Consider the following 20,885-nt stretch of genomic DNA (forward strand, 5'->3'; position numbering starts at 1 on the left):
GAATTTTTCCAGTTTTCTTCTTGGTTTTGAATCTTGAGAACATGGCCAGAATTAGTTTGGCAAGAATCCTAGCCCTACTCTTTGCTGCTCTCCTCTCATGTTAAGTACAATGGCTGTAACTAGAAACTAGAAATAATCAGTTTCTTATTTCTAGCTTACAATCAGCGAAATAATACAACTCTGGATAGGATAAAAGCTTGAAGTCAGAATTTAATAAAAATGCTGCGGTTCCTGTTTTCAGTAAAGAGAAATTTTACCACTGAAAGAGGTACCAATTCTTCATTAGTGTCTTCAAGTCATCTTTGCATTTCAGTACTTGTCACACTTGGTAATTTGTATTTCCTGTGTGATTATCAAACATCTATCCGCCCTCCGGGAGGGCAAATATCTATCTTTCAACACCAGTCTTTCCCCAAATTAAGCGAGACTCTCAATTTTCAGCAATACCACCATCTAGTGGCAAGTGCAGTTACTTCCGCCCCGTTTTACAACATACATCGGTATACACGCGTGTGGTTCAAGGGCTCTCAAACTTGTTTGTCCAGCTTAACTGTTCCTTCCAAAACCAGAATAATGGCAGACCTTTTCAACTTGTTATGTGGAAAAGGCCTGCCAGTAGACACTGGCAGTTATTTTAAAATCACAATCTTCTTTTTAAACCGTTGACTCCTGATGTTGGTTATCTTCCAGCAATCGATGGCAAGTGACAGAAACAGCTTTTCGTGGTTGTCAGCCTTCTTAATCTGGGGGCTTGTATGCTTTTAATATGTTATATTGCAGGTAATATACTCTTTTTCTGAAGCAACAGGTTAAAAAGCAGAGAAAAAGGCAAACCTGTTATATGTGAGAGATGGCATACATACAAGTAAATGCGCAAAGAATAGGTTATCAGCGGGTCCAATTGGTCATTGCATAAGAAGAAAATGATCTCTGTTGGCCCTCAACTTTTCAGGGTCCCCCAGAAACAATAATGCCCGCAAAGTACATGGCACGTCGACGCACATAATTTCTTCTGAGTGCCGGTAAGGTATGGAGCACAAGAAACAGTCCTCATTCCTTCAGCCTAGCGTGGTGTGGTCTACTTTATAATGTCTATCACATCTGAAATAAGGTGTACTTTGAGTTTCAATCAAAATATCGTTTTTATTATGGAAAAAATGCAGTATACAGAGTAAAAAGAATCATCTCTGCATTCCCTCCATCCAAGGAGAGTTCTGTTTTTCTTTTCTTCTTCTTCTTCTTTTTTTTTTTTTTAAGACAGGGTCTTGCTCACTTGCCTGGACTAGAGTGTAGTGGTGACTGCATATAGCTCACTGCAACCGCCAACCCATGGACACAAGCGATCCTCCTGCCACTGCCTCCCAAGTAGTTGGGACTACAGGTGGCCGAGCCCAGTTTAATTTCATGCTTTTTGTACAGACGCGGTCCCCCTATTGCCTGGGCTGGTCTCCAACTCCTCGCCTCAAGCCATCCTCCGGCCTCGACTACCCAAAACATTAGGATTACAGGCGTGGACCCCTGCACCCAGACAAGGTAGAATTCTTAACATTTCTTAACGTCAGATTCTTCCCCTCTGTTGCAATTACATATATACACCTTGTTTATTTAAAAATCAGGTTTTTTTGGTTAAACACGTACATTGCAAATTATTATTTTTCAGAGACAGACTCTCGTTTTGTCGCCCTCGGTAGAGTGCCGTAGTGTCACAGCTCACAGCAACCTCCAACTCCTGAGCTTAGGCGATTCTCTTGCCTCAGCCTCCCGAGTAGCTGGGACCACAGGCGCCCACCACAACGCCCAGCTATTTTTTCTTGCAGTTTGGCCGGGGCCGGGTTCGAACCCACCACCCTCGGTATATGGTGCCGGCGCCCTATCCATTGAGCCATAGGCGCCGCCCAGTATACTGCTTATTATTAATAACATGTGGAGAGAGACAGCTTTGCTCGTAATTCCTGGCTGAGGGACGCGTGGTCGGAAGCGCAGAAACTCGGAGGCCTGGCTGACTAGAGAGGGCGTGATAACCAAGATCTGGATCCCGGACGAACACCGGGCCCAGACAAGTTCAGCGCTCCACCAGACACCTCCAGTCTGCCAGCGCCGACGTCTCTAGCGGACACCCTACGGGACCCGAGACACCCAGCAGGCGCGGCTAGTGCGCAGGCGTCAGGCATAGAAAGCGGAAGCGGAAGTCTTGACGCGGTGGGTCGGTTCCCTCAGCGACCACGAACGATGCGCGGTTTGGAGGAGCCGAAGCCTAGGGCCACAGCGACCCCGTGCGGCTGCGTGAAGCCGGCTCTGGAGACAGGTAACGTCCAAGAAATTAGCTATGCGGCATTCAGGAGAGGTTTAGTCCAGACAGCCGACTCTATTGCCGAGAGGGTTGTGAAACGCGGAGCTGACCTGCGTCACCCTTTTACCTACCGCGAAGGCATGGGTCACGTGCTCTGATGATCACGTGACGGTCGGAGCCGAGCAGAGTGACGTCATCTCGCGCGCACTGGTCTTGGTGCAAGGCAGGTACTGGCCTAGTTTTGGCTGGGTAGCTAGAACAGTCACGTGCTGCATGGTGTTCTCCCAGCTGTAGAGGAGATGGGACGTGTACGCCTGGCGTCGTGACAGCTAGGAATTAATAAATACCACGAGGGAGGGATCCTCCTCTGTGAGAAATGAGCGGGGAGAATGGGGAAAGTTTGAAGGAGTTTGTCGTTTTAAACTGGGCCTGGAAAGATTGACATGAACTTGTTTCTGTTTATTTGCACCTCTTTGTAGAGAGCAGAATATATTGGTTTTAGGAGCTAGAAGAAGCAAATGGAAGATTTTCACCCAGAGAAAATCACTGTTAATATTTTGGTGTCTACCTTCCATAGTTGGTTCATTTTACACACTAGGTTATCTTCAACTCAACCCCACTGTTTTATACTTTTTTTTGAGACAGAGTTTCACTTTGCCACCCTCGGTAGAGTGTCGTGGCATCACATAGCTCACAGCAACCTCCAACTCTTGGGCTTAGGTGATTCTCTTGCCTCAGCCTCCCAAGTAGCTGGGATTACAGGCGCCCGCCACAACACCCGGCTATTTTTTGTTGCAGTTTGGCCGGGGCTGGGTTTGAACCTGCCACCCTCGGTATATGAGGCCGGCGCCCTACTCACTGAGCCACAGGCACCGGCCTATACTTTTAATTTAAATTTTATGAAAATCCTCCTATGGCAATTAATTTTACGAAGTTGCATGCTATTTTGTTTTATTTTTTTTTAACTTTTTTTTTTTTTTTTTTTGGCCGCGGCTGGGTTTGAACCTGCCACCTCTGGCATATGGGGCCGACGCCCTACTCCTTGAGCCACAGGCGCCGTCCTGCTATTTTGTTTTAGAAGTGTGCTCATTTGGCGGTATCTGTGGCTCAAAGGACTAAGGCGCTTTCCCCATATGCCGGAGGTGACGGGTTCAAACCCAGCCCCGGCCAAAAAAACACACACACACACACAAAAGAAGTGTGCTCACAGTTCTCTATTGTTGGGCATTTAGGGTTTTTGCCAGTTTTCATCGTTCTTGAAACTGAAATTTTTATGTACTGTTATGAATGTTGGACTTTGTTAAATTGCCTTAAAGTGGTCAAAGGTTGTGCTTGTGTAAAAAATATGTTGTGCACTGCCAGCTTGCAGGTCTAATATTTTGACAGGGAGGAAAAGAGCAAAATCCAGGGCTCAGAGGTCTACAAAGCATGGGTTTGGGGAGCTTTAAGTCTGAAGTGTGGATGGAACAGGAAAGTGGGAACCTTTGCTTAGATTCAGATTCTGGAGACACGAAGTCTGTTAACAGTGGGGAACATGACAACATTTAAAGAGTAGCATAGTGCAAGAATCTCCAGGAGTGTAAAGGTTTGGTCTACTGTGTTTTGACAAGGGAGGGACTCGCATTGGAGAGAGAAGTATAGCAAAAGTAATTGGATGAAAAAGACCTGAACTTTAAAAAAACTTTTTTTTTATTTTTTATTTTTTTTTGGAGACAGAGCCTCAAGCTGTTGCCCTGGGTAGAGTGCTGTAGCATCATAACTCACATCATAGCCCAACTCTTGGGCTCAAGCCATTCTCCTGCCTCCACCTCCCAAGTAACTGGGACTACAGGCACCCGCCACAACGCCTGGCTGTTTTTTGGTCGCAGCCGTCATTGTTGTTTGGCGGGACTGGGCTGGATTTGAACCCACCAGCTCAGGTGTATGTGGCTGGCACCTTAGCTTCTTGAGCCACAGGCACTGAGCCAAGATCTGAACTTTTTTTACAGTAAGCCTTGTACAAAAAAACTCTGCATTAATAACTTTCTGGTGTTTTATTACACAGTTAATACAGTTGTAATGTTAAAATGAAGAAAAAGCTTGAGCAAGGGCTTTTAAAACCCTCTCCTCCTGGTCATCTTTTATCATGGTGCTTTATGTATTTTACTAGTACTCTTCCAGCTTTCCAAGGTAGGCAGTGTTCTTGATTTATAGATGAGAAAACTGATTTAAGAGAGGGAAGCTGGTTTTGACCATCAAATTAATACTGGCTCCAGAACCATGCAAAAGTGGGAAAAGTAGTTCTTCAAAGGAGTATGGTAAGGTTAGGACTAGGATCAGAAGAGGAAAAGAGTAAAAACGGCTTTTTGAAGGACTACTTCTGCTTTTGTGTAGTTCTGGTGCCAGTATAATCTACCTGTGCTTATCTCTATCCTTGCATCTTGGGCACTTTGCTGGAATTGTTGATTTACTTGCCCATCTTTGTCAATACAGAGGAAACCCATGAGGGTCTTTGTACCCCAAGTACCGAGGACATTGCTTACCAATTGGTAGGTGCTTACTGTATTTTTGAGATATGAGGCAAGAGGAAGGAAATTATTGAGCATTTATATTTCTTTTTTTTTTTTTTTTGTAGAGACAGAGTCTCACTTTATGGCCCTCGGTAGAGTGCTGTGGCTTCACACAGCTCACAGCAACCTCCAACTCCTGGGCTTAAGCAATTCTCTTGCCTCAGCCTCCCGAGCAGCTGGGACTACAGGCGCCCGCCACAATGTGGCGCCCGCCACAATTTTTTGGTTGCAGTTTGGCTGGGGCCCGGTTTGAACCCACCACCCTTGGTATATGGGGCCGGCGCCTTACCGACTGAGCCACAGGCGCCGCCCTGAGCATTTATATTTCATAGCATTTATTATCCCAAGAAAGTACATACAGAGAATATATAAATAGGTTCCAGAAGAGTTCAGATATTTTAGAATATGGACGTTTGATATTTTGACAGTGGTCCCAGATGTTTAAGAGCGGCATAGTACTACAAAGTAGCTCCGAGAGTATGCTTTCAATTCATTGCTAACCCAGCATTACTTTGTTCTTATGGAGAGATGCACAAAGAGGATTGGAATAAATCTCCTTGGTAGCCATGCATTTATCGTATTATATGTGTAACCTGTGAGAAACAGGTGTAAACTGATTCAGTGAAGTGGTATATCAGTATAAATTTGTAGGCCCCAAATCAAAGTGACAAAGGCAGAAGTCTGGTTACATCACTGCTGTGACATGTCCCTTGATAGTGAAGCATAATGTGAGATTCTCTCTAGTGGTTAATTCCACTGTGGTAAGAGTTCTTGTTTTGTATCTTTTCTCCAGACTTAGCACAATGTCTGGCGATTGTAGACACTTGGAAAATGTTTCTTGAACAAGTGAAAACAGGACAACAGAGATCCTGTGACTAAGAGTCCTTTGGGCCGTTTTTCTTCTTGACATTTTGAGGACATCAGATTGTTTGGTCTCAGTTTCTTCATTTTTATTTTTTTTTATTTTTTGCAGTTTTTGGCCAGGGTCGGGTTTGAACCTGCCACCTCTGGCATATGGAGCCAGTGCCCTACTCCTTGAGCCACAGGCGCCGCCCAGTTTCTTCATTTTTTTTTTTTTTTTTTTTTGGTTTTTTGGCCGGGGCTGGGTTTGAACCCCCCACCTCTGGCATATGGGACCGGCGCCGTACTCCTTGAGCCACAGGCGTCACCCCAGTTTCTTCATTTTTAAGATGTTAAATAGCACAGATGCATGGATTAGAAAAAAATGCCTATAAAAATTTGTGGAAAAAATTTAGAGCCATCAAAAACATAAATAATATGGATGGACCTTAAACTAATAATCGTTTTTATTGTTTTGTTTTTTTGTGCACTTTGTTGCCCTCGGTAGAGTGCTGTAGTATCACAGCTCACAGCAACGTCAAACTCTTGGGCTCAAGTGATTCTCTTGCCTCAGCTTCCCAAGTAGCTGGGACTACAGGCACCAGCCACAACGCCAGCTATTTTTTTTGGAGATGAGGTCTTGCTCTGGCTCAGGGCAGTCTTGAATTCATGAGCTCAAGCAGTCTACCGGCACTGTGGCTCACACCTGTAATCCTAGTACTCTGGGAGGCTAAGGTGGGAGGATTGCTTAAGCTCAGGAGTTTCAGACCAGTCTGAACAAGAGTGAAACCCCCTCTCTACTAAAAATAGATAAAATTAGCCATGGTGGTGTTCACCTAGAGTCCTAGCTACTCTAAGTCTCACTGTTGCCCAGGCTAGAATGCAGTAGTGTCATCATAGCTCACTGCAACCTTAGACTCCTCTGCATAAGTGGTTCTCCTGCCATCCTGAGTAGCTGAAATTGCAGGTGTGTGCCATCACACATAGCACATTCTTCTGTTTTTAGTAGAGATGGGGTTTTGCTTTGCTCAGGCTGGTCTCGAGCCTGCCTCGGCCTCCCAGAGTGCTAGGATTATAGGCATGAGCCACCTTGCCTGGGTACTGTCTCCTCTTTTATTGTCTGCCTTATATTTTATACTCCAGCCAATCACAGCTGAATTTCTTTTTTTTTTTTTTAAATCTAATTCTTTTTTTTTTTTTTTTTTTTTTTGTAGAGACAGAGTCTCACTTTATGGCCCTCGGTAGAGTGCTGTGGCCTCACACAGCTCACAGCAACCTCCAACTCCTGGGCTTAAGCGATTCTCTTGCCTCAGCCTCCCGAGTAGCTTCTAATTCTTTTTTTTTATTGTTAAATCATAGCTGTGTACATTAGTGCAATCAAGGGGTACAATGTGCGGGTTTCATATACAATCAGAAATATTCTCATCAAACTGTTCAACGTAGCCTTCATGGCATTTTCTTAGTTACTGTATGTAGGCATTTGTATTCTGCATTTAGTAAGTTTCGCCTGTACCCATTCTAAGATGCACCGTACATGTGGCCCCACCCATTACCCTCCCTCCACCAAAACCTCCCGCCTCCCTTCCCCTTCCTTGGCCTTTTCCCCATAGTCTTGTGCTATAGTTGGGTTATAGCCTTCATGTGAAAGCTATAATTTAGCTTCATAGCAGAGCTGAGTACATAGGATACTTTTTCTTCCATTCCTGAGATACTTTGCTAAGAAGAATATGTTCCAGCTCCATCCACGTAGACATGAAAGAGGTAAAGTCTCCATCTTTCTTTAAGGCTGCATAATATTCCATGGTATACATGTACCACAATTTGTTAGTCCATTCGTGGGTCAATGGACACTTGGGCTTCTTCCATGACTTAGCAATTATGAATTGGGCTGCAATAAACATGCTGGTACAGATGTCTTTGTTATATTGTGATTTTTGGTCTTCTGGGTATAAACCTAGTAAAGGAATTATAGGATCGAATGGCAGGTCTATTTTTAGGTCTCTAAGTATTCTCCAAACATCCTTCCAGAAGGAATGTATTAGTGTGCATTCCCATCAGCAGCGTAGAAGTGTGCCCTTTTCTCCACATCCATGCCAACATCTCTGGTTTTGGGATTTTGTTATGTGGGCTACTCTTACTGGGGTTAGGTGGTATCTCAAAGTAGTTTTGATTGCATTTCTCTGATGATTAAGGATGATGAGCTTTTTTTCATGTGTTTGTAGATTGTGTGTCTGTCTTTTTTAGAGAAGTTTCTCTTCAAGTCCCTTGCCCACCCTGAGATGGGATCACATGTTCTTTTCTTGCTAATACGTTTGAGTTCTCTGTGGATTCTGGTTATTAGACCTTTATCGGAGGTATAACCTGCAAATATTTTCTCCCATTCTGAGGGCTGTCTGCTTGCTTTACTTACTATGTTCTTGGCTGTGCAGAAGCTTTTTAGTTTGATCAGGTCCCAGTAGTGTATTTTTGACACTGCTTCAATTGCCTGGAGAGTCCTCCTCCTAAAATATTCACCCAGGCCTATTCCTCCAAGAGTTTTCCCTGCACTTTCTTCAAGTATTTTTTTAGTTTCATGTCTTAAGTTTAAATCTTTTATCCAGTGAGAGTCTATCTTAGTTAATGGTGAAAGGTGTGGGTCCAGTTTCAATCTTCTACAGGTTGCCAGCCAGTTCACCCAGCACCATTTGTTAAATAGGGAATCTTTTCCCCACTGAATGTTTTTATTTATTTATTTATTTATTTTTTTGTAGAGACAGAGTCTCACTTTATGGCCCTCAGTAGAGTGCCGGGGCCTCACACAGCTCACAGCAACCTCCAACTCCTGGGCTTAAGCGATTCTCTTGCCTCAGCCTCCCGAGTAGCTGGGACCCCAGGCGCCGGCCACAGCGCCCGGCTATTTTTTGGTTGCAATTTGGCCGGGGCCGGGTTTGAACCCGCCACCCTCGGTATATGGGGCCGGTGCCCTACTCACTGAGCCACAGGTGCCGCCCCCCACTGAGTGTTTTTAATTGGCTTGTCAAAGATCAAATAACTGTAAGTAGCTGGATTCATCTTTTGATTCTCTATTCTGTTCCAGACATCTACTTCTCTGGTTTTGTGCCAGTACCATGCTGTTTTTGATCACTATCGATTTATAGTACAGTCTGAGGTCTGGTAGTGTGATTCCTCCTCCTTTGTTTTTATTGCTGAGTAATGTTTTGGCTATTCGAGGTTTTTTCTGATTCCATATAAAACAAAGTATTATTTTTTCAAGATCTTTAAAATATGACAATGGAGCTTTAATAGGAATTGCATTAAAATTGTATATTGCTTTGGGTAGTATGGACATTTTAACAATGTTGATTCTTCCCAGCCATGAGCATGGTATGTTTTTCCATCTGTTAACATCTTCAGCTATTTCTTTTCTTTCTTTTTTCTTTTTTTTTTTTGTAGAGATACAGTCTCACTTTGTGGCCCTCGGTAGAGTGCCGTGGCCTCACACAGCTCACAGCAACCTCCAACTCCTGGGCTTAAGCGATTCTCTTGGCTCAGCCTCCCGAGCAGCTGGGACTACAGGCGCCCGCCACAACGCCCGGCTATTTTTTGGTTGAAGTTTGGCCGGGGCTGGGTTTGAACCCCCCACCCTCGGTATATGGGGCCGGCACCTTACCGACTGAGCCACAGGCGCCGCCCAGCTATTTCTTTTCTTAAGGTTTCATAGTTCTCTTTGTATAGATCTTTCACATCCTTTGTTAGGTATACTCCCAAATATTTCATCTTCTTTGGCACTACTGTGAAAGGAATAGAGTCCTTGACTGTTTTTTCGGCTTGGTTATTGTTGGTATATATAAAGGCTACAGATTTACGGGTGTTGATTTTATAGCCTGAGACATTGCTGTATTCCTTGATCACTTGTAAAAGTTTTGTAGTAGAATCCCTAGTGTTTTCCAGATATACGATCATATCATCTGCGAAGAGTGAAAGTTTGATCTCTTCTGACCCTATGTGGATACCCTTGATCGCCTTTTCTTCCCTAATGGCATGGCTAAAACTTCCATTACAGTGTTAAAGAGCAATGGAGACAATGGGCAACCTTGCCTGGTTCATGATCTAAGTGGAAATGATTTCCATTTAACTCCATTCAATACGATATTGGCTGTGGGTTTGCTGTAGATGGCCTCTATTAGTTTAAGAAATGTCCCTTCTATACCAATTTTCTTAAGTGTTCTGATCATGAAGGTATGCTGGATATTATCAAAAGCTTTTTCTGCATCAATTGAAAGAATCATATGGTCCTTATTTTTTAGTTTGTTTATGTGTTGAATTACATTTATAGATTTACGTATATTGAACCAGCCTTGAGACCCTGGGATAAATCCCACTTGGTCATGGTGTATAATTTTGTTGATGTTTGTTGGATTCTGTTTGTTAGGATCTTATTGAGTATTTTAGCATCAATATTCATTAGTGATATTGGTCTATAATTTTTTTTTTTTTTTGTAGAGACAGAGTCTCACTTTTTATGGTCCTCGGTAGAGTGCCGTGGCCTCACACAGTTTACAGCAACCTCCAACTCCTGAGCTTAAGCGATTCTCTTGGCTCAGCCTTCCGAGCAGCTGGGACGACAGGCACCCGCCACAATGCCCGGCTATTTTTTGGTTGCAGTTTGGCTGGGGCCGGGTTTGAACCCGCCACCCTCAGTATATGGGGCCGGTGTCCTACCGACTGAGCCACAGGTGCTGCCCGGTCTATAATTTTCTTTTCTTGTTGGGTCTTTCCCTGGTTTGGGGATCAAGGTGATGTTTGCTTCATAGAATGTGTTGGGTAATATTCCTTCTTTTTCTATATTTTGGAAGAGGTTTAGTAGTATAGGTACTAGTTCTTCTTTAAAGGTTTGGTAGAATTCTGACGTAAAGCCATCTGGTCCTGGGCTTTTCTTTTTAGGGAGATTTTGTATAGTTGATGCTATTTCAGAACTTGATATAGGCCTGTTCAACATTTCCACTTTGTTCTGGCTAAGTCTTGGTAGGTGGCATACTTCCAGGTATTGGTCTATTTCTTTCAGATTTTCGTATTTCTGAGAGTAGAGTTTTTTGTAGTATTCGTTAAGGATTTTTTGAATTTCTGAGGGGTCTGTTTTTATTTCATCATTACCATTTCTGATTGATGAAATTAGAGATTTTACTCTTTTTTTCCTGGTTAGGTTGGCCAAAGTTTTATCTATTTTATTGATCTTTTCAAAAAGCCAACTTTTGGATTTATTGATCTGTTGTATAATTCTTCTGTTTTCAATTTCATTTAGCTCTGCTCTGATTTTGGTTATTTTCTTCTGCTGGGTTTGGGGTTGGAGTGTTCTTCCTTCTCCAGTTGCTTGAGATGTCCCATTAAGTTATTAACTTCCTCTCTTTCCATTTTCTTGAGGAAGGCTTGCAGTGCTATAAATTTCCCTCTTTGGACTGCCTTTGCAGTATCCCAGAGGTTTGAATTTCTTTAATGTTGATATTGCAGTATCATAGAGCAACAAATCATCTTATCTTTAGCAGAAACAAGATAATACTGCAACTCTCAATCCTCATTTAAAAAAATCTGTTTTCCACTGTAGTCCCAGCTACTCGGGAGGCTAAGGCAAGAGAATCGTCTAAGCCCAGGAGTTGGAGGTTGCTGTGAGCTGTGATGCCACAGCACTCTACCAAGGGCAATAAAGTGAAGCTCTGTCTCTAAAAAAAAAAAAAAAAAAAAAAAAAAAAATCTATTTTCTTCTCTTGGTCTTCCTTGACTTAATGGACTGTTAGGCAGACAATTAAAAAATATTGTTGAGCTGTGCACCTGTTTTCAAATTGTACTTCAAACAGAAACACAGTGCACCATTGTCAGAAGCAAATCACAGAGGGGCATACTCAACCCCCTTAAACTCTTCGCCAGTCAGCCTGATCTGGTAGTGGTGCCAGTCAGGTAGGGGAAATTAGAACTAAATCATGAGTGTATAATGTTTGAAGCTGATTGAGTTAAAAATAAAAATTACATAAATAAATCATGAATGTAGCAGGTGTCAATTTAGCCCTTATGGCTTATAAACTTCTGATTGTGCTGGTCAATCTGGGAGGATTATTTCATTGAAACTTATTTTATTATTTCGTATTTTAAATATGTTCATTTAAATATGTTCAGAAATGAAAACATAAAAGATGAACAAAAATGTATTAATAAAAATAAAAGGATTTGTTTAGTAAAGTTCAGATTCAGTCAAAAGACTGCACTTAAGGAATCTAGAAGTCCACAGGTTCCCCACCCCTGTTCTAGTGTACCTGAAAGGATATTACTCTGTATATGTAATGGGAATATTTATATGTATTCATGAGTACTAGAAAAGCCTTCTGTTTTTTTTGAGCCAGCGTCTCACTCTGTTGCCTAGGCTAGAGTGCCGTGGTGTCAACCTAGCTCATAGGAACCTCAAACTCCTGGGTTCAAGTGATCCTCCTGCCTTAGCCTCCCAAGCAGCTGGGACTGTAGGCACCTGACATGATGCCTGGCTGATTTTTTTATTTTTAGTAGAGAGGAGGTCTTACTCTTGTTCAGGCTGGTCTTGAACTCCTGAGCTGAAGCAGTCCACCCACCTCAGCCTCCCAGAGTGCTAGGGTAATAGGTGTGAGCCATCATGCCTGGCTGTTTTTTTTTTTTTGAGACAGAGCCTCAAGCTGTCACCCTGGGTAGAGTACCGTGACATCACAGCTCACAGCAACCTCGAACTCCTGGGCTCGAGCGATTCTCCTGCCTCTGCCTCCCAAGTAGCTGGGACCACAGGCACCTGCCACAAAGCCTGGCTAATTTTTGGTTGCAGCCGTCATTGTTTGGCGGGCCCAGGCTGGATTCGAACCTGCCAGCTCAGGTGTATGTGGCTGGTGTCTTAGCAGCTTGAGCCACAGGCGCTGAACCTATTCTTTGTTTTTTAAAGACAAGGTCTTGCTTTGTCACCCAGGTTGGAGTACATTGGCCCAATAATAGCTTGCTGTAACCTCAATTCCTGGGCTTAAATAATTCTCCTGCCTCAGCTTCCTGAGTAGCTGGGACTATAGATGTACACACTACCATGTCTGGCTAAAAAGTAATTTTTTATAATTGCATAACACCTAGGAGACTTGGGCGGTGCCTGTGGCTCAAGGAGTAGGGCGCCGGTCCCATATGCCGGAGGTGGTGGGTTTAAACCCAGCCCGGCCAAAAAACCACAAAAAAAAAAAAAAAAAAGATTTAAATTAAAAAAAAAAAAAACAAAAAACACCTAGGAGACTTTAAAACTATGGAATCAGTACATTAGAGGGAACATGTTTTTTTACAACTTTATTTGACCTTTTGACTAATGATTTCTTACCTAATTTTCTTCTGTAGGGAATCTTTTAACTGAGCCAATAGGCTACTTGGAATCCTGTTTCTCGACCAAGAATGGTACTCCAAGGCAGCCATCCATTTGTAGCCATTCCCGGGCTTGTTTGAAAATTAGAAAAAGCATCTTTAATAATCCTGAACATTCCTTGATGGGCCTAGAACAGTTTTCTCATGTTTGGTAAGTAGTTTTATAGTTAGAAATAGTACTTGGGCCAGAACTTTGCTGTAAGTAAAGTACTCCAGGTGAAGGCAATCTTAAGAGTTTGCCATCCTGGGCGGCGCCTGTGGCTCAGTGAGTAGGGCGCCGGCCCCATATGCCGAGGGTGGCGGGTTCAGACCCAGCCCCGGCCAAACTGCAACAGAAAAATGGCCGAGCGTTGTGGCGCGCGCCTGTAGTCCCAGCTGCTCAGGAGGCTGAGGCAAGAGAATCGCGTAGGCCCAAGAGTTAGAGGTTGCCGTGAGCCGTGTGACGCCACGGCACTCTACCCGAGGGCGGTACAGTGAGACTCTGTCTCTACAAAAAAAAAAAAAAGAGTTTGCCATCCTGAGCACCCTCATGTGTGGCACCCACTTCCTGTACTATATTTGTGTGTGTGATTGTTTGCATCATTAAGACATTCTCAGGGAAGCTTGGGGTCCACTGAGGGGTATGGTTCATTTGCACTTGTTTCTAATTGTGACAATGCCTTCTGTTGAGCTGAAACTATAGACTTTCTTAATTCTTCCCATGGTTCATTATTCTGTCTTTTAGACCAGGGGTCAGTAACTACGGCCTGTGGATCAAACATGGTCCATGTTTTTGTAAATTAATTTTATGGAAACATAGTCATGCCCATTTGTTTTATGATTTACTTGTATATTGGCTGTGGCTGCTTTTGTGCTATAGTGGCAGAGTTGAATAGTTGCAATAGTGACTGGTTTTTTGGCCTTTAAATCCTAAAATATTTACCATCTGACCCTTTACAGAAAAAGTTTACAGAACTAAGACCTTAGTAGAGTTAAGTCTACTCTTATTAAAATAACAAAAGACCTTAGAAATCTAGATACTTTAAATGAAGTGTTTTACTACTGTTACTTGCTGTCATTTGGAATTCTTTTTTTTTTGCAGTTTTTGGCTAGGGCTGGGTTTGAACCCCACCACCTCTGGCATGTGGGGCTGGCGCCCTATTCCTTTGAGCCGCAGGCGCTGCCCTTTTTTTTTTTTAAGAGACAGAGTCTTACTTTGTCGCCCTTGGTAGAGTGCCGTGGCGTCACAGCTCACAGCAACCTCCAGCTCTTGGGCTTAGGTGATTCTCTTGCCTCAGCCTCCCGAGTAGCTGGGACTACAGGCGCCCACCATAACGCCTGGCTATTTTTTCTTTTGCAGTTTGGCTGGGGCCGGGTTCGAACTTGCCACCCTTGGTATGTGGGGCTGGCGCCCTACTTTCTGAGCCACAGGTGCCACCCTGTCATTTGGAATTTTATCTTTTCATTTTTCCTCACTCAAACGTCAGCAGTCTGAATTGGTCTAATTTTACTGGTAGCAACCTAAATGTAAGTGTTTATTCTGAAATAGTTTATTTTTCACACTAATTTAGGGACATGGGTAGATTAGAAAGAACATGGGTATTCTGATCTTGTTTGTATGCTCTTGGTTGAGTTATTTAAGTGAAAACATTGTTGATATTAAAAATAGATTCAGAGGCTCAGCACCTGTAGTTCAAGTGGCTAAGGCACCAGCCACATATACCAGAGCTGGCGTGTTCAAATCCAGCCCGGGCCTGCCAAACAACAATGACAACTACAACCAAATGTTACTTTTTTGGTTGATTACGTTTTCCCCCTCAAATTGTTACGATAAAATAACTTGTACTCTTTTCTTACTCAGTGGTTTGTTTTATTTTTAATAGGATTTTGTTTGTTTTTCACAAAAATGGTCATTTGAGTTGTAAGGCAAAAGTACAGCCTCCTAGGCTGAATGGTGCAAAGACTGGAGTTTTTTCTACAAGGAGTCCTCATCGGCCCAATGCAATAGGACTGACCCTGGCAAAGCTGGAGAAAGTAGAAGGTAATCCATTTCATTTCTGTGTATACGTTTTTCTTCTTACCCTAAAAATCTTATAAAATAAACATGGCATTTACCACTGACTGTTACTCAAATGAGCACCAGTAGTGTTAACTCCTGGGAACTACTAGATATTGAAGAGAATATGATGATTAAAAGATCCACTAGACATTGAAAATACTTTGAAATGAGCTATCATAAGATTCTCAGATTTTTGTTTTGTTTTGTTTTTGTTTTTTTTTGAGACAGTCTCACTTTGTCACCCTTGGTAGAGTGCTATGGCGTCACAGCTCACAGTAACCTCCAGCTCTTGAGCTTAGGAGATTCTCTTGCCTCAGCCTCCCAAGTAGCTGGGACTACAGGTGCCCAGCACAATGCCCAGCTATTTTTTGTTGCAGTTTGTCCGGGACCGGGTTCGAACATGCCACTCTTCGTATATGGGGCCAGTAGCCTACTCACTAAGCCTCAGGCGCCGCCTGATTCTCAGAGTTTTTTTATGTTATCACATATATCAAGAACTGTTATTGTTTTAAAATAACTCATAGTTTTCATATTAATTAAATTAATAACCAAGTTCTCTCTAACTTGGAATGCAATAAATAAAAAATGATTAAAATAATTGGGGCACTTTCAAATTTAATACACAGTAACTAATTGTACATCCCAATGGTAGGCACATAGGGTGGTGCTATGATGTTCCTGCCTGGCAGCCTTGAGGAAATGGACATACATCGTGGCTGCCTTGCAGCCATCAGCTGTGCTGTGTGGCTGGAATCTAGGATGAATAACACTGTAGGCTCCAATACTGGTTGGGATTATAGAAGTAGTTGTGTAGAATATTAGATTAGTTTTAAATATGTGTTTCTCTATAACCTGTTTACATATTTTTGGAAAGCATTCCATTCCTGAATTTCTCTGACCCAGTAAGTACATTTGTTATTTGGGAGTTGAAGGCCAATCCAGGCTTTGGCTTACTGTTTGTAAAATGGATCTAGGAGAAGGACCTGCCTAATCTCTGATTTCATGAGACAGAAGCTCTTGGAGTACTTTTCAGGTCATTGGGCGCTAAAGAGATGAGAATAGTTATTTCCCAGAACTTGGACTCCCCTGTTGGATTGTATCAACTGGGCCTTAATTCTTTTTTTTTTTTTTTAGACAGAGTCTCGCTTTGTAGCCCTGGGTAGAGTGCTGTGGCGACACAGCTCACAACAACCTCAAACTCTTGGGCTTAAGAGATTCTCCCGCCTTAGCCTCCCAAGCAGCTGGGATGACAAGTGCCCCCTACAAGGCCCAGCTATTTTTAGAGACGAGGTCTCACTCTGGCTTAGGCTGGTCTCGAACCTCTGAGCTCAGGCAGTCCACCCACCTCGGCCTCCCGAGTGCTGGGATTACAGGTGTGAGCCACCATGCCTGGCGAGCCTTAAGTCTTTTTTCTCAGAAACACTCAGTAGTTGATTTGCCTTGAGTTTTATCAATTCATAATGACTAAAGAACCTGTGTAACTGTACTGGAGCATTTTATGATGATTCACGCAACCTATACTCATTTTCCAGCACTGAATGTGTGCTAGGCATTGTTTTAGGCATGGGAAATATAGTAGTAAACTAATCAGATAAAATCCCTGCTCTAAAGAACTTAATGTTCTGTGGGAGAGGTCAAGTCAAAAAGTTAAGGGTGGGGCCTTTGGTTCAAAGGAGTAGGGCGCCGGCCCCATATGCCAGAGGTGGCAGGTTCAAACCCAGCCCCGGCCAAAAACTGCAAAAAAAAAAAAAAAAAAAGTTAAAAAGACAAGCACAGGGGTACTGTAGATATTACTACATAAGCATGTACTAGTGCTTGTGTAGTAATAGTACTAGTGTAGTAATAAGGTATTACTACACATGGCATGTACTGGTGTTCGTGTGATGCTTAGTTAATAAAAGGTGTTCGTGTACATTATCTCACAGTAGCTCTGTGGGTTTGTTAGGGAGACAATCCCCATTTCACAGATGAGGAAACAAAGGCTCGTTAATGCTAGATAAATTTCCTGATAGCATCCCATGAACTCTTACGTATGCTGCAGTGCTCCTTTCTAGTGTAGACATTGGTAGGTATAATCCATCATTTAAAAAGTTCAGATTCATCTTTCCAAAGTTCCCGGCTCTAGCCGGGCGTTGTGGCGGGCGCCTGTAGTCCCAGCTGCTCGGGAGGCTGAGGCAAGAGAATCCCGTAAGCCCAAGAGTTAAGAGGTTGCTGTGAGCCGTGTGACGCCACTGCACTCTACCTGAGGGCGGTACAGTGAGACTCTGTCTCTACAAAAAAAAAAAAAAAAAAAAAAACAAAGTTCCCGGCTCATTCACAGTAAGCATATTTTAGAAATCATAATCCTGTGTTCATCATGTTTTTCGTAAATGGAGACAGAATCAAGTGCAGTCGCATGCAATTTTCTGATTCTCATTTGGCCAGTTTCCCAAGGGTGAGCAAACATCCCACCACAGCACTGAGGAGAAACCTAAATGATCTGAGGACAGAACTTCAGAAGACAACTGTGTGAAACACAGCAACTCGGCAAAAACCCAGCAAACAACTGTGTCCAAGTGGGGGAACAGGAGACCTGTCCTGTGCTGCTTACTTGTTTTAGTCTTGATGGATTTCTGTGTAACACATGACCGCAACTCACCAGTTTAAATAACACATTTTTCTTTTTTTTTTTTTTGTAGAGACAGAGTCTCACTTTATGGCCCTCGGTAGAGTGCCGTGGCCTCACACAGCTCACAGCAACCTCCAACTCCTGGGCTTAGGCGATTCTCTTGCCTCAGCCTCCCGAGTAGCTGGGACTGCAGGCGCCTGCCACAACGCCTGGTTATTTTTTGGCTGCAGTTCAGCCGAGGCCGGGTTTGAACCCACCACCCTCGGTATATGGGGCCGGCGCCTTACCGACTGAGCCACAGGCGCCGCCCTAAATAACACATTTTTCATTCTTTGTGTATGTTTGAAACATTACTCTGTTTCTCTGGGTCAGGATGATACGCACTGGTTAGTTGGGTCCTCTGCTTAGGAACTCACTGGACTGCAGTTAAGATGTCAGTGGGATGAATTCTTTTTTTTTTTTGAGACAGAGCGTCAAGCTGTAGCCCTGGGTAGAGGGCGTGTCCCCAAAAAGGCAGTCTGCTTGTGCCTGGAAATGGGGGTCTGACCTCTGAGCTCACCTGGGCCTAGAGAATGGGGGACTCCCTGTGTAGCCCTCAGTGGTGGAATCCTGTATCAATCCTCCCTTTCTGAATAGAAGCTCTAACTGCCGTTAGGGAAAAGGGGCCCTGACTGCTCCAAACTACTTCCTGCTACTTCCATGGACGGTGATAATGGGGAAGCAGTTAGAGGTTCCTCAGAGGAGGTTGATCCAGGGTTCACAGTAAATGGAAATTTAGGTTGATTCTTCTAGCTTGGGGTAAACTGTTAGTGTATTCCCTTCATGAAATTGCCCAGGCCCAGAAAACTGGGGTCCCTTGTCCAGGCTGGAATGAGGGAACCCTGTATCAATAGAAGGGGACAGTTAGGGTCTCTTCAGATGAGCGGTGATCCAGGGGTCTGCAACAGAGTCAGGTCTGGGCTGGAACCCTTTTCACTCTTTGTGGTTTGATGATATTATCTCTGAAAGACATAAATCTGATTAGTACATTAAAAGGCAAGGTTAGAACAGTGAGGGAGGGGGTTGATTTTGAGAGAAAACTGTATTAACACTTTTCTTGCTGTCTTCTCAAATCTTCTTTAGGCTCACAAGTGTAGGTGGACTGTAGCTGATTCTCTTGGTCTGCTTCTGTAGGAGGTGGTGTGTTTCAGGATTTTACTCATGAAGGATGTATCTAGGAATGTACTCCCATAACTTTAACAGCTGTGGAAGAAGACAAGATAACAGAAAAGGGACCTTTCCAAGTTGGGGTTAGGGAAGGTGAATTAGAGGGAAGAGTCGTGTGAGCCCCAGACTCGCACATGCGTTAGACTTCTAACACGTGCGCTCGTGCTCCACCTCCCCGGCACTGCAGGCGGGTGGTGTTCCCTCGGCAGACTGGAGAGGCCTTGGGATTCCCCCTCAGCTGGCAAGAGCACCAGCCTTCACCTTCATGGCACCAGGGTGGCTTTTCAGAGTCTGTAAAAGCCTGTAATTCCTAAGAAGCCTTGAAGCTGTTTGAGAGTTCGAAGTTTAGGGTGAGTCAATACTGGTTCTATTCTTACTTTGCCCAAGGCTCTCTTCCCCTGTGAAAGTTGGAGCCCCAAATAGTGAGCTTTAGGCACACGTAATTGGGCTTTAGCCTTGGAAACTTTGTACCCACAATCAGCTGGAAAGTTTAATAGAGCTTGGGTAGCTTTGTGGCATTCCTCTGCATCTGGTGCTTCCTAAAGAATGTCATCTACATACTGAATAAGAGTTGCTGTAGGGGGTGGCGCCTGTGGCTCAGTGGGTAGGGCACTGGCCCCATATACCAAGCGTGGTGGGTTCAAACCTGGCCCCTGGCCAAACTGCAAAAAAAAAATAGCTGGGTGTTGTGGCAGGCTCCTGTAGTCCCAGCTACTCTGGAGGCTGAGGCGAGAGAATTGCCTAAGCCCTGGAGGAGGTTGCTGTGAGCAGTATGATGCCATGGCACTCTACCTGAAGGCGATAAAGTGAGACTCTGTCTCTACAAAAAAAAATTCACTGTAGGATATGAAATGACTCAAGTCTTTGGCTAGGGCTTGTCTGAATAAGTGAGGGCTGTCCCTAAATCTCTGGGGTAACACAGTCCATGTGAGTGGGATGTTAGAGTCAGAGGGTCTTCAAAAGCAAAAGGTATTGGGAGTTTTCCTGAAGAGGAATGCAAAACCAGGCATCTTTTAAGTCTAGGACTGTGAAACAGACAGCTGTTTCCAGGATTTGAGACAATAACATATAGGGACTGGGAACTACAGGATGGAGAGGAATGACTGCTTCATTTATAATGCGGCTTTGGCACTCCTAAAATAGGGGTGTTACACGGGCTATTGCAAGGTATCAGTAATTTTTGTCAGTTTAGATTCTGTATTATGTGTAGTAGTCCCTTCTTAGTATCTGCTTTTAGAGGATATTACTTTTGATTGGGATAAATGGTGGGATTTTTTAACTGAATTTGGTCTGGTTGAGCACATTTTGCTCTTCCCACCTGTCCCTCGGTAGCCCAGACTTCTGGGTTAATTTCTGTCTCTAATAAGGGAAGGCATAGTATAGGTTCCTGTCCCATATTCATATAAATGGTTGTTCCCGCTTTAGTTAGTATGTCTTTTCCCAAAAGGGGAACAGGACTTTCAGGCATGAGTAGGAAGGCATGAAAGAACAGTCAGTCACCCCAATTGCAGCGTAAAGGCTGAGAGAAAAATTTGGTAACCGGCTTTCCAGACACCCCCTGTATAGTACAGATTTGGGGAATAAAAGACCAGGGTTAGAGAAAAATACAGAAAAGGTTGCTCCAGTGTCCAGAAGAAATTCTGTCTCTTGGCCCTCCACTATGAGGCAAACACGGGACTCTTGAGGGGTGATGACACAAGCTGGAGCCATGAGAATCTGCCCCCGGCATCCTCACTCCAGTTTGAGTGCTGATGGGATCATTGTCCTCGGAGGCCTTCACCTCTGGGGACAGGCTACCCTTCGTTGATCACCCTTGCACTCTGGACAGGGGCCCGGTGGCTTGCCTGATAGGTGGTCCTATTGGAAGCAGTCTTTCCTGACAACATTGGAAGCACTTGCTCTTAGCTCCTTTGGCTTCTTTCTGCCCCTCAATGGTGCCTGTTTGTTGGGGTGCCATTACTAGAGCTA

At 43.8% G+C, this 20,885-nt stretch overlaps 1 protein-coding gene across 2 annotated transcripts in view; it reads left to right on the forward strand.

Moving 5' to 3' along the window:
• The first annotated feature begins 232 nt into the window (after positions 1–232).
• The window catches only part of TRMO (tRNA methyltransferase O), a 116,429-nt gene continuing 95,776 nt past the window's right edge, over positions 233–20,885 (forward strand). The window contains exons 1-4 of one of the 2 annotated variants that reach the window (XM_053568041.1): positions 233–1,533; positions 1,661–2,305; positions 13,042–13,216; positions 14,928–15,085. In XM_053568041.1, coding sequence (XP_053424016.1) covers positions 2,230–2,305; positions 13,042–13,216; positions 14,928–15,085 — 409 coding nt within the window. In that variant the 5' untranslated portion in view covers positions 233–1,533; positions 1,661–2,229. Of the gene's footprint in view, positions 2,306–13,041; positions 13,217–14,927; positions 15,086–20,885 lie in introns of both variants that reach the window. The other variant, XM_053568031.1, reaches the window with a different exon arrangement.

Source organism: Nycticebus coucang, chromosome 2 (assembly GCF_027406575.1).
Source record: "Nycticebus coucang isolate mNycCou1 chromosome 2, mNycCou1.pri, whole genome shotgun sequence".
In the NCBI taxonomy this organism is placed as follows: Eukaryota; Metazoa; Chordata; class Mammalia; order Primates; family Lorisidae; genus Nycticebus; species Nycticebus coucang.